The 17,811-nt window shown below is 41.6% G+C and overlaps 1 protein-coding gene across 1 annotated transcript in view; it reads left to right on the forward strand.

Annotated features, from left to right (window-relative positions):
- AUTS2 (activator of transcription and developmental regulator AUTS2) overlaps nucleotides 1-17,811 on the forward strand; it is a 1,269,011-nt gene that overhangs the window by 1,202,647 nt on the left and 48,553 nt on the right. The window contains exons 7-9 of the mRNA XM_070730563.1: nucleotides 10,913-11,366; nucleotides 14,893-15,164; nucleotides 16,917-17,158. Coding sequence (XP_070586664.1) covers nucleotides 10,913-11,366; nucleotides 14,893-15,164; nucleotides 16,917-17,158 — 968 coding nt within the window. The remainder of the gene's footprint in view (nucleotides 1-10,912; nucleotides 11,367-14,892; nucleotides 15,165-16,916; nucleotides 17,159-17,811) is intronic.

The raw sequence follows: 17,811 nt of genomic DNA on the forward strand, positions 1-17,811 counted from the left end.
CTACTTGCCTAATCTGTTATCGTACTGAACTTTGTGAGTTCAGTACGAAACCTTAAAATGTCACTGTGCTCCTCAACTCATAATACTGTCTCTCATTTGTCCTTTTTGTGGCTATTCAAATAATGTGACTTAATCAAGTGAATAAGAGAGTCCAAGCACCCATTTGAAAACTTATCTTGGCTGGTAAGCAACCCCCACCCAGTCACATGACCTTTAAGCCACCACATCACATGATTGTTAAGCCACTCCCACCCGGTCACATGGCCATCAAGCCACACCCACAAAATAAGCCACGCCCACAATGTGGCAGTAAAAATTTTGGCAGCCCACCACTGCATAGAAGAGCCAACTTTGCCTATCCCTGACCTAAGGTGATTAGGTGGTACATAAGTTAATTGTCAAGCATGGTTGCAGATCGTGAAGTTCTGCTGAGAGTGGTTCAACCATCAACACTTGCTTAAATTATAGTAATACAACTCTCCATGGGCTGCCTTTGAATACAGCCAAGAACCTAGTTCCAGATTCCTTGGGGGATGCTTTCTTCCAGGTGGGATCTGTTCAGTGGTGTATAAGCAGAGAAGGGATATTTAGGGTCATGTTCCACAAAAGTTCAGAAGAACACACCTCTGAAGACAATAATTCCCTGGAGCGTGCCCTTGCTATGCAACACTCCCAGAGGTGTGCCAAGCATCCTCATTTTCACACAGAGCCATGAAAATTATTTTGACGCGTGGGCATTTATTTGTTATTTGTCTCTATGGCTTTGGGATGCCTTTTACATTTTTTTGTTGTTGACGTTATGTACAAGCATGTCTTGTTTTTAACATTTTTTTGTAAATTGCTTGGAGGCTTGGGAGATGGGCAGGGTAGAAAAATCCTGCAAATAAATAAACAGAATTTATGGGTGTTTACTTCCTCTGGAATTTCAGGCTGCAGGGCTTGAATATTGGTTAAGAGGAAGTTATTTTTTTAAAAAGAGGACACTTAACTTCTCATCCAGATTTGTGAGTTCCTCAGATGATTTGTGAGTTCCTTGGATGATTGTGCAAAACGGGCAAACTGGAGTTATTTCTCCTGGGCTCTTCTTGATTTACAAATCAACATAGTTGGAAGGGACTTTATAGGTCATCTAGTCCATCCCTCCGCTCAGGCAGTAGACCCTATACCAGTCATGGCAAACCTTTTTTAGAAACATAGAAACTTTGGCTCATGTGCAGTGATGGGCTCCTACAGGTACGGTCAGTTACGCAGTACTGGTAGCAAAATTTTGATTTTTTTTTTCTTTTTTTCCCTTCTGGGCTCTGGATATGTTTTCCTATCACAGTAAATGAGGTTGAATGTGTATAATTTTAGAAGAGCTGTGTTTGCGTGTGTGTTTGTGTTTGGGGTGGCGCAGTAGGTAGAGTGCTGTACTGCAGGCCACTGAAGCTGACTGCAGATCTGAAGGTCAGCGGTTCAAATCTCATCACCGGCTCAAGGTTGACTCAGCCTTCCACCCTTCCGAGGTGGGCAAAATGAGGACCCGGATTGTGGGGACAATAGGCTGGCTCTGTTAAAAAGTGCTATTGCTAACGTGTTGTAAGCAGCCCTAAGTCTAAGGAGAAGGGCGGCATAAAAATCGAATTAAATAAATAAATAAATAAATAAATAAATACACATACAGTTTATGTAGTAAATAATGTATATTTGTGTGTGCCTGTTTGTAATATACGGTATATCTACATATATGGCATATATACATAGAATTAAATAGTATATTTTGGATGTTCAGTAATAGTAAATAGATAGGGAAATTATATCTCTTTGAGGCCTGGAGAAGCCAGGCACCCTAACCCTAACCCAAACCCTTGACGTGAGTGACGTCATGTTGGCCACCTTTAAGCCAGTCACATGACCTTTAAGCCACCCCGGTCACATGATCGTCAGGCCATGCCCACCTGGTCACATGGCCACCAGGCCACACCCACACACACTCCCTAAAGCTCATAGGTAAGAAAATGAGGACAAATCAAGGGAAATATTTCTTCACCCAGAGGGTTGTTAGTTTATGGAATTCACTTCCAGAAGAGGTCGTGACAGCTGTCAGCCTTGATAGCTTCAAGGCAGGATTAGACAGATTCATGGATACCAAGTGTATCGATGGTTATTGAAATGGATGTCCATGTGCCGCCTCTATGTTGGTTGAGGCAGGCAGGGTTCCCTTGAGTACCATTTGTTGGGGGCCAGGGGAAAGGGAGGGTCTTGCCTTCTCTTTCTGCTCAAGATCCCCATGTACAATTGGTGGGCCACTGTGTGACACGGAATGCTGGACTCCATGGGCTTTGGCCTGATTCAGCATGGCTCATCTTATGTTCTTATGACTTATGACCTTGACGATCTTTGCAGCATCCTCATGGTCATGGGATCAAAATTAAGACCCTTGGCAACTGACTCATGTTTAGGACGATTGCATGTCTCAGGGCCACATGCAGTGGTAGGTTGCTACCAGTACGGGCCACACCGTAGCTCCGGTAGTGAAAATGGGTGACCAGCGGCTGTGCGCACACGTCCAAATGAGATTTTGCTTCTGCGCATGCACAGGAAGCAAAATCTTGCAAGGGGATGAGCACAAGAGATTTCAGCGACTTTTTGCTTCTGAGCAAAAAAATCGCCGAAATCTCTCTTGTGTGCGTACGCGTCTCCTTACGAGTTTTTGCCTCCTGCACACGCACAGAAGTAAAATTTTGCTCGTACATGTGTGAGCCCCCGCCAGTCACCCGGCGCTGCGCGGGGAGCACACCGGTAGCAGTGTAAGTAAGGACCCCTGCCTAACCATGTGGTCCCCTTTTGCAATCTTCTAATAAGCCAAGTCAATTTATTTATTTATTTATTCATTCATTCATTCATTCATATATTGGATTTGTATGCCACCCCTCTCCGTGGACTCGGGGCGGCTAACAACAATGATAAAAACAGCATGTAGAAATCCAATACTAAAACAGCTAAAAACCCTTGTTATAAAACCAATCATACATACAAACATACCATGCATAAATTGTACAAGCCTAGGGGGAAAGAATATCTCAGTTCCCCCATGCCTGACGGCAGAGGTGGGTTTTGAGGAGCTTACGAAAGGCAAGGAGGGTGGGGGCTATTCTAATCTCTGGGGGGAGTTGGTTCCAGAGGGCCGGGGCCGCCACAGAGAAGGCTCTTTCCCTGGGTCCCGCCAAAACGACATTGTTTAGTTGACGGGGAAGCCAGATTCACTTAACAATCATGTTATTGACTTAACAACTTTAGTGATTCACTTAACAATGGTGGTAGTTTCCTAGTTTCGTAAAACAGGGCAAAATTCAATTAAGCACCATCTCACTTAGCAACAGAAATTTTGGGCTACAAGGCGGTCATAAGCCGAGGATTATATCTGTGCGCACCCAACCTTCATTTAACGAGAGGTTCATGGCCATCTTTGTCTCTGGAAGGTGTTGCTTCATTTTTTATTATTATTGCTTTTAAATCCCTGCATTTCTTTCCTTGCTTGAAATACATCTTTCAAGCCAATCCAGATGTTTTTAATAAAACTAGATTTGTCATGGAGCAGTAACTTGGGCTTCCAAGCCTGCTCCCCCTCTTGCTCTTTACAAAGGTTTTCCATGCTGCGAGGCTCCCAAACCTTCTGAGGTTTGGAAAAAGACAGGAGTGCTGGCTGAGTTAATGAATGTTTACCCAAAATGACAGCTATAAAGTAGAAGCTCTGTGAGGCCTGCCAAGGCCTTGTCAGCTCTCCCGCCTCTGTGTGTACAAAACTAATGGGACTAAAACAAGTCCAGAGCTTTTCCCTCAATTTGTCTTTGTGGATTTCAGCAACGGAGAAGAATTTTAAGCCTTGGCAGCCTCCATCGCTTTTCAAGTTACAGTGACTGAATTGGAAGACTGTTAAGGTGTAAATGCATCCGTCAAGAAGGAATTGAGGTCTGGTGGGTTTCATCTTGAAGGAACCTTTGTCTTTTCAGCAGACATGCAATTTATTCTCTCTCGTCTCTTGGTAGCTGCAGTGGATATTCCAAACCTTGATCTGGGAGAGTCCTGGACTGGAGGAGTGGTAGATAATGCACTTGTGCATGGCCAAAGCAACAGACCAAAAATAATAAAGTGAGGCGTCACATTGCTTAAGTTTATTTATTTTTTGTCTACTCATTTCTAGTTACAGGTAAAGTGGTGTGGTGGCCCAGTGGTAAAGACACACATGTCTCACCAGGAAGGTTGAGAGTTTAATCCTAGATCAGGAGAGAGATTTCTCTATCAGGGCTCCAAAAGAAAATATCTGGGCCTAGAAAGCCTAGAACTAAGACGCCTTAAACAAGATCTAAGTATTGCCCACAAGATCATATGCTGCAACGTCCTGCCTGTCGGCGACTACTTCAGCTTCAACCACAACAACACAAGAGCACACAACAGATTTAAACTTAATATTAACCTCTCCAAACTTAACTGTAAAAAATATGACTTCAGTAACCGAGTTGTCGAAGCGTGGAACTCATTACCGGACTCTGTAGTGTCATCCCCAAACCCCCAACACTTTACCCTTAGATTATCCACGGTTGACCTATCCAGATTCCTAAGAGGTCAGTAAGGGGCGAGTACAAGTGCACTAGAGTGCCTTCCGTCCCCTGTCCTATTGCTCTCCTATATCTCCTATACCTTTCTTCTATTCCTATATCTCTTCTTCTATTCTTTCATTGATATGTTTTATTACTATATCTTCTTTTCTATTCTTTCACAGATAGATTTTACTATGAGTATCTCCTCTATAAACTTCATCATGTATTTTACTATGTGTGTGTGTGTGTGTGTATGTGTGTGTGTGTGTGTGTATGTGTGTGTGTGTGTATGTATGTATATATATATATATATATATATATATATATATATATATATATATATATAAATAAAATGTTTTTTTAGCTGTTTTATATTTTAAATGTTTTATATATATACCCACTAAAACCCTCATTGTGTATTGGACTAACTAACTAACTAACTAACTAACTAACTAACTAAACAAACAAACAAACAAACAAACAAACAAACAAATAAATAAACAAATAAATAAACAAATAAATAAATCTGATTGGTAAATACTCAGCTCCATTTAGTTGCCCTGATTCCACCCCAATAAAGGGATTACATAGTTGTAAAAAAAAAATCCAGTTACAGGTAGTCCTTAAATTAGTCAAATAATTATGAGCAACTTTTTAAATTATGAAGAAACCCCTCTATCAAAAGCTACTTACCGTATGATTTTGAGGTTATAATTTTTATTTTATTTTTTATTTTTAATCGGATTTGTATGCCGCACTTCTCCGAGAACTCGGGGCGGCTTACAGCATATATAAGACATAACAATACAATAGATCCAATTAATACAGTTAAAAAATAATGACTGCCCGTGCTTGCCCCCATACACGCACATAAAATCATGAGGTTGTATTTGGATCTTTGTCAATCATATCACTTTTATGGCTGTTTGCAGCATCCTGAAGTCACATGTCTTAGATTTTCGGTAGATTTGGGGGGGGGGGGGTTTGGCTAGTTTTGAGCCTTTGCTTCCATTTTCAAACCAAATTTGTCAACGACTGGTGGGAAAAATGCTGAAAAATTGGCCCCAGTCATGTGATGCCCTGACTTAACAACCACAACATCTTATGACTCACTTACAGTTGTAATTGAGGTACAGATCTTAAAATAGTTATGATTGTTAAAAAAAAATACTGCCTCATGGAGAAAGGTGACTCAGTAAACAATGTGCTCTCTTTAAAAAAAAAACTTATATATTTTAAAAACAAGCAATACAAAAAATAAACAAAAAAACAACACAAAACAAAAACATAACAACAATACAAAACACACAGAAATTATAATGACATTACATCATGAATTACTATATCGATATTTTGCACTTTACTCCATATGTTTTTTTTTACAGCTATTCCTATCAACATATTGATTACTTTGGTTATTTATATTATACCTAATATTGTTTAGCTTTCAATGACTAGCTATTGACAGTAGTTCCACTTTGTTTCAATGTCTGGAGACTGTGGGTTTAAATGGGGAGGAAAAGTCTTAAGTTGAATCCAGATAAGGTTGAGTGGCTGTGGATGTTTGGACTGTCTGAGTCTGGAGTGATTCCATATTTAACTGCAAATGGGGTCCTAGTTCCTATTTCAGACCTAGTGCACAATTTGAGAGTCTCTTTGGACTTATAGTGCATATTCAAAAAGCAGGTGGCAGCTGTGACCAGGAAGCCACTGCTATTGTCACAATGGTGCCCATACCTCAGCAGGGAAGCCCTTAAAGCAGTTACATCTGCTTTAATAATTCACATTTAGACTATTGCAATGAGCTCTAGATGGGGCTACTCTTGAAGAGCAGCTATAGCTGGTCCCAAAGGCAATAGCATGGGCAGTTACGAGTGTGCCATGGTATGTCCATGTAACATCTCTGCTGCTGTGGGGCTGTTTTGGCTATCAATAGGCTAGCATAAAGGTGGGTTCCTCCCAGCTTTAACCAGTTTGCCCAAACCAGTAGCAAACCACTGGCGATGTCATGATGATGTCAGGGAACTCCAGTAAGGGGAGAATATATACTGACCTTTGAACTCCGTACAACTCACAGTACCATAAAACATGTGAGATAGCTTCCACTTCCCCACTACCCCAAAGTCATTAGGTACTGATTCATGCCTGGGAAGAATATTTTAGAGAGCTATATTCTGACCCGTTATGTAACTAAGGAGAACCAAATTAGTGACTGTTTCCTCAGTCTTTGGGTACCATGAGTGATGGACCCCTTTTGTGGTGATTGATTTTCCAGAATAATAAAAATAATAATAATAATAATAATAATAATAATAATAATAATAATAATAATGATGATGATGATGATGATCCACTGGAACTTGTGCCGGAACTACCATTTACCAGTGGCAAAGAACTGGTGGGATCATAAGCCCGAAAAAGTGGTCGAAAATGAGCAAGCAAAACTACTGTGGGACTTCCGACTTCAGACTGACCGAATTCTGAAGCATAACACACCAGACATTGTGATCGTGGAGAAAAAGAAAGTATGGATCATCGGCATCGCAATCCCAGGAGACAGCAGAATTGAGGAGAAGCAGCTAGAGAAATTAGTGAAATACGAAGATCTAAAAATCGAGCTGCAACGACTCTGGCATAAGCCAGTGAAAGTGGTCCCAGTGGTACTTGGCACACTGGGCGCAGTACCAAAGGATCTCAGCGAACATTTGAAAACCATCGGAATTGACAAAATCTCCATCTGTCAATTGCAAAAAGCCGCTTTACTGGGATCGGCAAACATCATTCGCCGCTACATCACGCAGTCCTAGGTGCTTGGGAAGTGCCCGGCTGGTGATGAAATACGAAATCCAGCATAGTGATCTCCTTTGCTGTGTTGTACTGACATAATAATAATAATAATAATAATAATAATAATAATAATAATAATAATAATAATAGTAATAATTTATTAGATTTGTATGCCACCCCTCTCTGGAGACTCGGAGTGGCTTCTTTTTTAAATTCTTGTTTTGTATCATTTTTATTTTGTAAGCTGACCAGTGCTAGGATTTTATGAGTGAGATAATAAAATAAATAAACAAATAGGCCATCAGCATTCCGGGTAACGCACCCATTCAAAGCAGAACTCTGAGGCAGTTAGATTCCTCAAAGAACATGTTAGAGCCCTACATGGGGCCAGGTTACTTACGGGACTGTCTTCTGCCTCATACACCTCAGCGGCCAGTCAGGTCCCACAGAGTCGGCCTTCTCCAGGTCCTGTCAGCCAGACAATGTTGTCTGGCAGGGCCTAGGAGAAGAGCCTTCTCTGTGGTGGCCCCAGCCCTATGGAACGAGCTCCCTCAGAGATCTGAACTGCCCCCACCCTCCCTGCCTTTCGTAAACTCTTAAAGACCCACCTCTGCCGGCAGGCTTGGACCCATTGAAATTTTAACACCTTGCCCCACCCTGTGAATGAATGTGTGATGGATGGTGTGTGAATCTGGTTGTCAACTTTTAATTATGGGGGTTTTAATCTGTAAATTTTATAGTAGAAAACATAGAAACATAGAAGACTGATGGCAGAAAAAGACCTCATGATCCATCTAGTCTGCCCTTATACTATTTTTTGTATTTTATCTTAGGATGGATATATGTTTATCCCAGGCATGTTTAAATTCAGTTACTGCGGATTTACCAACCACGTCTGCTGGAAGTTTGTTCCAAGGATCTACTACTCTTTCAGTAAAATAATATTTTCTCCTGTTGCTTTTGATCTTTCCCCCAAAGATGTAGATTTCTACATGTCGTAAGCCGCCCTGAGTCTCAGGAGAAAGGCGGCATAGAAATCAAATAAATAAATAAATAATGTTTATTGGATGCATCATGTTGGCACAGCCGTTGAAAACCAACTCTTAACAGTTTGCGCAGTTTTCACCTAATTAAAAGAAGAGGAAAAAACCCTCCTCCCAGGTGTCATCAGTCACGTTTCAATGAGGATGGTTGGCAGGCTCTTCTCCTCCTTCAACAGTCACTTGTTACAATGAACTTGGTTCCCACAGGAAAACGTTTTGTTTTGACGGTTAGCCTTCAAAGCTATCTCCTTTCTCCCCTCCCTTCCTTCTTTCAGGCTTTGTGGCAACTATGAGGCAGGACAAGATGGCCGCTTAGGTGGCATGTACCATAAAATGCACTGGCATGAGTAAAATTCCCCATTTCTAAGTGTCCTTAAAGAGGTTCCATTCAACTGCTTCAAAAGCTTTCCTTGGCTGTGACACACAGCTTGTTAATTACAGTGGTATGTGTTGCAGGAGTGTTGTTTATGTGGAGATCATATAGGAAAGCCTTTGAAGCTCTATTGGCACCGTACGGATTGAGTCATCTCAATTTGTCATCTCGGGAGGCTTAAAAAACAATCACAAGAAAGAGTGCCTTCGCTTTTTTGATGCTGCAAACCCAAGATGCTCTTGACATTCATCTTTGAGTCATTTGTGGTAAACAGGGAGTTTCGCTGCCTTTCTTCACATGTAGTGTTTAATTTCATTGCTTAATATATTTGTACTCTTGTTTTTGAAAACTTCTGGTGGCTTTGGCAATTTTGTTAATTCTCATTGGTAAACAAGTCGGGGATGGTTGTTTTTGATCCTTCCATCTTCCCTCATAAAGATCAGGCTGCAAATGGTTAGCTTTCCGTGGTTACCGGGTAGTTTTTCTATCACGTTACCACTTTATTATGCCTTGGTAAGGCCTCCCCTGGAATACTGCATTCAGTTTTGATCGCCACAATGTAAAAATGATGTTGTTGTTTTTTAAGTATATTTTTATTGAATTTTTAACAAAGTTAATATACACACAACATAAAACAGTGCATAGTGGTTTTTGCACTATGTAAAAAGGATGTTGAGACTCTAGAAAGAGTGCAGAGAAGAGCAACAAAGATGATTAGGGGACTGGAGGTTAAAGCATATGAAGAACGGTTGCAGGAACTGGGTATGTCTTGTTTAATGAAAAGAAGAACCAGGAGAGACATGATAGCAGTGTTCCAATATCTCAGGGGCTGCCACAAAGAAAAGAGAGTCAAGCTATTCTCCAAAGCCCCCCTGAGGGTAAAACAAGAAACAATGGGTGGAAACTAAACCAGGAGAGAAGCAACTTAGAACTAAAGAGAAATTTCCTGACAGTTAGAACAATGAATCAGTGGAATAACTTACTCTGGAAGTTGTGAATTCTCCAACACGGGAAGTTTTTAAGAAGAGATTGGACAAACATTTGTCTGAAGTGGTGTAGGGTTTCTTCCTAAGCAGGGGGTTGGACTAGAGGACCTCCAAGGTCCCTTCTAACTCTGTTATTCTAAATTCTAAACCAGGGTGTAAAACATTAATTAGAAAACCAGTCAAACTCTCAGTGGTTTGTTTGTTTGTTTTTTAAAATATCAGGGCAACCCAATCTATTCGTCTTTCAGCTCCAATCCAGGAGCTGAAAGTAGTTCCTTTCATGACAAAGTAGTTCCTTTCATGACAAAGTAGTTCCTTTCATGACAAATCAGTATTAAACTCCCTTTATTTCTTTGTCGGTAAATATAAATTCAACATTGTTAAGTATTAACATGGCACAGTTACTCCAAGGTCCACTATTAGAGTGGGGAATGGAGAGTGTTGATTGGTCGAGCCATCTGCTAGTTCCTATAAAAGGGGAAGCTGTTGGCTGGCCTGGCTGCTGGATTTTTACTTAGGTGATAATAAAGAATTGTCAGATTCTGGTTCATTAACCTAACACGCTAAACACAGTGGTTCTGAACCTTTCTAATGCTGCGACCCCTTAATACAGTTCCTCATGTTGTGGTGACGCCCAAAATAAGTCTAGAACCAATTCTCCCAACAGAGCTTTAAGCTGATTGGCGGAAAGATCAGAGGGACACCCTCACTGTAAGTGCATGATTGGTCGGATTATATATTATTTGTCATTATATATTGTTTTTATCATTGCTGTAAGCCGCCCCGAGTCTACGGAGAGGGGCGGCATACAAATCTAATAAATAATAATAATAATAATAATAATAATAATAATTATTATTATTATTATTATTATTATTATTATTATTATTATTATTATTATTATTATTATTATTATTATTATAAATATATGTTCCAAGGCACCAAAATAGAAGCTTTAGTTCAACACCATGGGAAATTTGTTTTTTCCATGACCTTAGGTGATCCCTGTGAAACGGCCATTCAACCCCCCCAAAACGAGTCCCGACCCCCAGGTTGAGAACCACTGTGCTAAAGTGTAGCTTCAGAGCATGTGTAGTTGGCCTTATTGTACCAACCATCTTTGTGTGTGTTTTTGTTTTCCAGATACAGACTTAGGAGTTGTAACGCTAACAGAAAATGAAGACCAAGAGGCCCGGTCTTTGGCACTCCCCAAAATATCAGGATTAGAACGGAGCCAAGAGAAGAGTCAAGACATTGGGAAAGAACCATCGCTTGACCCTGTTGTGCCTCAGGATCTTTCTCAGGCTTTGGTCCCACCTCGTTTGGAGCCACCAACAGAGGCACGTTCTCCAAAGCCTTCTGCCGCCCAACCTGATCGATCCTCCTATTCAGGAGCCCCGGAGAAGCAACCGGCTTCGGAAGAGGCCCAGTTCCCCACCATTCCTCCTTCCCAAATACAACATCCACCAAGACCTCCTTCTCCTGGGCAGCCGGCCCATCCAAACCGGCCACCTTCTCAGCTGCGTCCTCCCTCCCGTAGCCTTGCACAACAGTTGTCGGCTTACAACAGCAGCAGTTTAAGCCTCAACAGCTTGAGGTGAGGATCACGCTGGGCATTTTCCAAGCATTCCATTCATCCACCGTGTTGTAAAAGTAAGAGATGTTGACATTTCTTGAAAAAGGGCCAGGCTCTTTATTTGGGTGAGTGCTGTGGGAGAGTTTGGAAGGCAGCCCACAAATTATAAATAACATCTTCTTCCATAATCCAAAAACTCTGGGCCAGCCCTGGAAAATGAGGCTAGACAAAAAACTGAAGAGGTGCCAGTTTCCAGTACGGTTGTCTATAATTTAAAGGATTGAAAGTACAACAAGGCTGTTGCTATGTCAAGTGTTAAGGAGAGACTATTAATCAGACAAGAAAATAAAGACCTAAATAATTAGGTTGGATCCCTCACGCTTCTGCTAATGAAACCCAGATATGTGTAGCAACATCTCCCATAGCCTGTAAATCAAGTTCTCCGTGCATCAATTTTGGATCTATTTTTTAAATTAAAAATAAATAAAGGGGAAACTGACTGGCTCAGACAAGTATCAGCCTTTATCTATATATATTTCCAATAAAATATCTAGGCTTCATGCATTGTTCCCTCTAAGCTGAGCAGTGAGCAATGGCTCACTTAAAAATCATCATCAACTCAGAGTTTTTCAAACCTGCCCAGAAGCCAAGAAGGAAAGAGTGAGAGGGAAAGAGTGCCGCCTAGTCCCGAAGGGACTGCCGCTCAGACACTATACTTTTCCGCCCACCCCCCCAAAAAAATTAGAGGGAACACTGGCTTCATGTAGACCCAAGAGATGTTCTTCAGAAATCAAAGGGCAGGTTGAATAAGGCTTGTGCTTTCTTTGCAAGTTATGGACCTTCTCCCTAGAGGAAGTCAGATAAGGTGAGGAGATTAAATACCTGTTGGGGAAGGTCTGAATTTGGGCCTCCTAGTAAATGAGTGTTTGGAGACTGGTCATAATCATCAAGGCAGCCATTTTGTGAGAACGGCTATAAGATGCTCTCAAAATTGCTCAAGTGTCTTCCACTCCCTTGGCTTTCTTTATTACCTGAACCTAGTCATTACAGTTTATAAAAAAGGATGCACGGCTTGGTGTTTTATGGAAGCAAGAGCATGATGGTTTGTTAGCAAACCAGGCTTGAACCATCCTTTTAGCAAAAAGGACAAGTCCAGCCATAATCAGAGTTGCCTTGTGATGAGATGGGCGGCCAACAAATTTAATAAATAAAAATAATATCATAATCTGTCCTGAGAGATGGCAAATTTGCATTTGCCATCTAAATCCTGCTTTCTATCAGAACTGGTGGGATGAGGGAGCCTCAGACCAAGTTTCATGGACAACCGATTAGGCCAGTGGTGGTGGGAGTTGGTGTCTCAAAAGTTCAGAAAATGCCTAACTTGGCACTGCTGGTGTGTCGCCTCCCCTCCCAAATAAAAGAGGAACAATTCTTTATCTCTTTCCTCCTCTCTCCCCTCAATCTAGGCCACCCTGGACAGTGGCACTCAGTCACAATGCCAAGACAGGACCTGAAGTGGAGGCCCAGATCTCTATTTCATCCATTCTGCCATTGCTGCCTTACACAAAATGCTGGTTTGTGCCATGTGAGACTTGGGGAATGGCACAATTTGCACCCACAGCTCCTAGGATAGTGATGGAGAACCTTGTTTGGTTCATGTCCCAAATGGGTGTGCCCACACCCATTCCCTCCCCATTACACATGCACACAACCGTCAACACCCACCCACCCTCCATGCATGCACATAGGCCTCACTGAAGCCTGGGACGGTGAAAAAAGTCCCAATGGGCAAACCGGAAGTTCAGAAAAATGGATTTCCGGTTTGCCTGTTGTGCTGGTTTTTGCACTGTGGAGGCTTCAGGGAAGCTTCATGAAGACCCAGAGTGCAAAAAACAGCATAATTGGCAAACTAGGTCCATTTTTCTAAACTCCTGGTTTGCTCATTGGGACGTTTTCATACTCCAGGGCTTCAGGAAGCTTCCCTGAAGCCTCCAGAGTGAGAAACGGCCTTCCCCAAGGCCAAAAATTAGATGGCCATAGAAACATAGAAGACTGACAGCAGAAAAAGACCTCATGGTCCATCTAGTCTGCCCTTATACTATTTCCTGTATTTTATCTTACAATGCATATGTATGTTTATCCCAGGCATGTTTAAATTCAGTTACTGTGGACTTACCAACCACGTCTGCTGGAAGTTTGTTCCAAGGATCTACTACTCTTTCAGTGAAATAATATTTTCTCACGTTGCTTTTGATCTTTCCCCCAACTAACTTCAGATTGTGTCCCCTTGTTCTTGTGTTCACTTTCCTATTAAAAACACTTCCCTCCTGAACCTTATTTAACCCTTTAATATATTTAAATGTTTTGATCATGTCCCCCTTTTCCTTCTGTCCTCCAGACTAAGGAAAAGGGGGGACATGATCGAAACATTTAAATATGTTAAAGGGTTAAATAAGGTTCCGGAGGGAAGTGTTTTTAATAGGAAAGTGGCCAGTGCACATATGCGCACTGGGGCTGACATAGGGCAAAATGCCCTCCAACATGGCTCCGTGTGCCACCTGTGGCATGCATACCATAGGTTCACCATCGCTGCCCTAGGATCTGCTGCATGGCGCTTAATTTCAGTCAGTCTTCTCCTTCTGTTGACAGGCCCTTGTAGCCTGTTCAAGAGTATTGTGGGTCACATGAAGCATTCATCCTTGAAGCAAATTAGAGAGCGTTCTTCCACGGCGTCTGCAACCTTCAAAAACTGTGCAAAATCATGCCCCATCCATTCTTGTATGATTTTCAAAGGTCGTGTAAGAGCACACTCCATTCTCACGTGCTTTCCACAGCTTCTGAAAATTGTTTGAGAAAGGGGCATGCTTTTGAGAATAGTTATTGTCCAGTGTTGGTGATTGCTGGTGCATCACCCAGAACGTTGGGGCATGTCAACGTTGACATGCGTGTCATAGGTTTGCCAACACTGGATTCACTGGTTCTGATCGGATGACTACAGGTAGTCCTCAACTTGCAACCACAATTGAACCCAAATTTCTGTCCCTAAGTGGGACGTTATTTAATTGCATTTATGATCAAAGTGAATCATTGCAATTCTTAAGTGATTCTGGCTTTGGTTGTCAGAAGGTCAAAAAAGTTGATCATGTGACCCTGAGACATGGCAGCCGTCATAAATATGAGCCAGTTGCAAAGTGTGTGAATTCACTTAAGAATTGCAATGATTCACTATGGCAAGAAAGGTCAAAAATGATCTTAAAACTCAATTAACTAATGTCCCACGTAGGGACAGAAATTTGGGCTCAAATTTTGATCGCTTTCTACAATGGTTGGAAGCCTGAAAAATGGTCATAAGTCACTCAATGCCATTGTACCTTTGAACAGTCACTAAACAAACTCTTGTAAGTCAAGGACTATCCATATTTTGGGAAGAAGACCTGTCCTCTCTGTGTGGCAATGGGGAGGCTTGTGGGTCTGTCCTTCCTTACAGGAGGGTTCCTTTCTGTGCCTTTGCTAACCTCTTCCTTTCTGCATCTTTCCCACAAAACAGCAGCAGCAGAAGCAGCACCCCAGCCAAAAGTCAACCCCCTCCTCCCCCACCGCCTCATCCCTCCATAGTTCACCATCCCTCGGCACCATCCCCCTTCCCTCTCTCTTTACCCAATCACAGCCCTCTCCATAATTTCACACCCGCCCTCCAGTCTTCTAACCACACCCATCACCCCAATATGTTTGCCCCTCCCACGGCATTGCCTCCTCCTCCTCCTCTGACATCGGGGACATTACAAGTTCCAGCTCATCCCGCTGGCACAGCTTACTCAGGTAAGTGAGAAAGCGTCAGTTTCCGGTTAAACCCTAATTTCTTTGCTCATTTTATTCGATTCATTTTTTTATGCCGCCCTTCTCCTTAAACTCAGGGTGGCTTACAACATGTTAGCAATAGCACTTTTTAACAGAGCCAGCATATTGCCCCCACAATCCGGGTCCTCATTTTACCCACCTCGGAAGGATGGAAGGCTGAGTCAACCTTGAGCCGGTGATGAGATTTGAACCGCTGACCTACAGATCTACAGTCAGCTTCAGTGGCCTGCAGTACAGCACTCTACCTGCTGCGCCACCCCAGCTCTAATTATATTTGTTTTGTATGCACTGTTTTATATTGTATCCTGTGAGCCGCCCTGAGTCTTCATACAAATCTAATAAATAAACAAACAAACAAACAAACAAACCTTTACAGAATTAGGCAGGCATATTTCCGGTCACAATTCAAAGTGTTGGTTATGACCTATAAAGCCCTTCATGGCATTGGACCAGAATATCTCCGGGACCGCCTTCTGCTGCACGAATCCCAGCGACCGGTTAGGTCACACAGAGTTGGCCTTCTCCGGGTCCCGTCGACTAAGCAATGTCGTTTGGCAAGACCCAGGAGAAGAGCCTTCTCTGTGGCGGCCTCGACACTCTGGAACCAGCACCCCCCAGATATCAGAGTTGCCCTCACCCTCCTTGCCTTTCGCAAGCTCCTTAAAACCCACCTCTGTCGTCAGGCATGGAGGAATTGAAATTTTTTCCCTTCCCCCTAGGCTTATAGAATTTATACATGGTATGCTTGTATGTGTGAGTGGTTCTTTAAATTGGGTTTTTTTAGATTATTTTTAATATTAGATTTGTTTACATTGTCTTTTTATATTGTTGTTAGCCGCCCCGAGTCCTCGGAGAGGGGCGGCATACAAATCTAATAAATAGATAGATAGATAGATAGATAGATAGATAGATAGATAGATAGATAGATAGATAGATAGACAGACAGACAGACAGACAGACAGACAGACAGACAGACAGACAGACAGACAGACAGACAGACTTTATTGATTTATTGGATTTATATGCCGCCCCTCTCCGCAAACTCGGGGCGGCTCACAACAGGGTAAAAACAGTACATAATAACAAATCCAATACCCACCAATCCAATTACAATTTTAAACTAAAAACAGATAGATGATAGATAGATAGATAGATAGATAGATAGATAGATAGATAGATAGGTGATAGATAGATAGATAGATAGATAGATAGATAGATAGATAGATAGATAGATGATAGATAGATAGATGATAGATAGATAGATAGATAGATAGATAGATGATAGATAGATAGATAGATGATAGATAGATAGATAGATAGATAGATGATAGATAGATGATAGATAGATAGATAGATAGATAGGTGATAGATAGATAGATAGATAGATAGATAGATAGATAGATAGATAGATAGATAGATAGATGGATGATAGATAGATAGATAGATAGATAGATAGATAGAAAAATAGATAGAAAAATAGATAGAAAAATAGATAGATAGATGATAGATAGATAGATGATAGATAGATGATAGATAGATGATAAATAGATAGATAGATAGATAGATAGATAGATAGATAGATAGATAGATAGATAGATAGATAGATAGATAGATAGATAATATATTTTTTTGTGTTGGCGAAGATCGGAGTGATGCGTAAGAGGACTTAAAGGAGGAAGGGAGAGCCTTTAATGGTGTTGTCTTCCTTTCCAGAACAAGATCTTCTCCGCCAGGAACTGAACACTCGGTTTCTGGCTTCCCAGAGTGCCGATCGCGGTGCCTCGCTGGGCCCACCACCCTACCTGAGGACCGAGTTCCACCAACACCAGCACCAACACCAGCACACGCACCAACACACGCACCAGCACACCTTCACGCCTTTTCCTCACGCCATCCCGCCCACAGCCATCATGCCAACGCCAGCACCTCCCATGGTGCGTAATCCAGGCAGAAATGTGAGGATAAGTAGAGCGCGCAACCTTCTTTCAATTGCTGCAAAGTATATTTGTGACAGCTTGCAAATAATAATCACAATGGCAAAAGTGTTTGTGGAGTCGTGGGAGAAAAGACTGAAAGGCATTTAGGACCCTCTGGACTGTTCCCCTTTTATTTATTTTATTTATTTATTTATTTATTTATTTATTTATTTATTTATTTATTTATTTATTTATTTATTTATTTATTGGATTTGTATGCCGCCCCTCTCTGTAGACTCGGGGCGGCATACAAATTTTGCAATGTGGGGAGGGGTCTTGGGACAGAGGGATTCCATGGTGTATAGATTCGGCAGGCCAGATCTGGTACTTTTAATTTAATATAACTTAACACTTTTTTTGTTGAAAACCTGAGAACATCAATCATGCTTATGTGCAAAGAAAGATAGTTAATATATCCATCCATCTCACAATTGTGGATCTGGGTGGTGAACAGAGAATGAAAACCAAAAGTACAAGTAATGCAGCCATTAAAACAAGTAAACATTGAAGGACAATTAAGATAACACTATAACAAATGCCCCATAGAATTGCCCTGATACTTTATGGCAGAGGTCTCAAACTTGGCCACTTTAAGACCTCTAGACTTCAACTCCCAGAATTCCTCAGGTTTG

Source organism: Erythrolamprus reginae, chromosome 1 (assembly GCF_031021105.1).
Source record: "Erythrolamprus reginae isolate rEryReg1 chromosome 1, rEryReg1.hap1, whole genome shotgun sequence".
In the NCBI taxonomy this organism is placed as follows: Eukaryota; Metazoa; Chordata; class Lepidosauria; order Squamata; family Dipsadidae; genus Erythrolamprus; species Erythrolamprus reginae.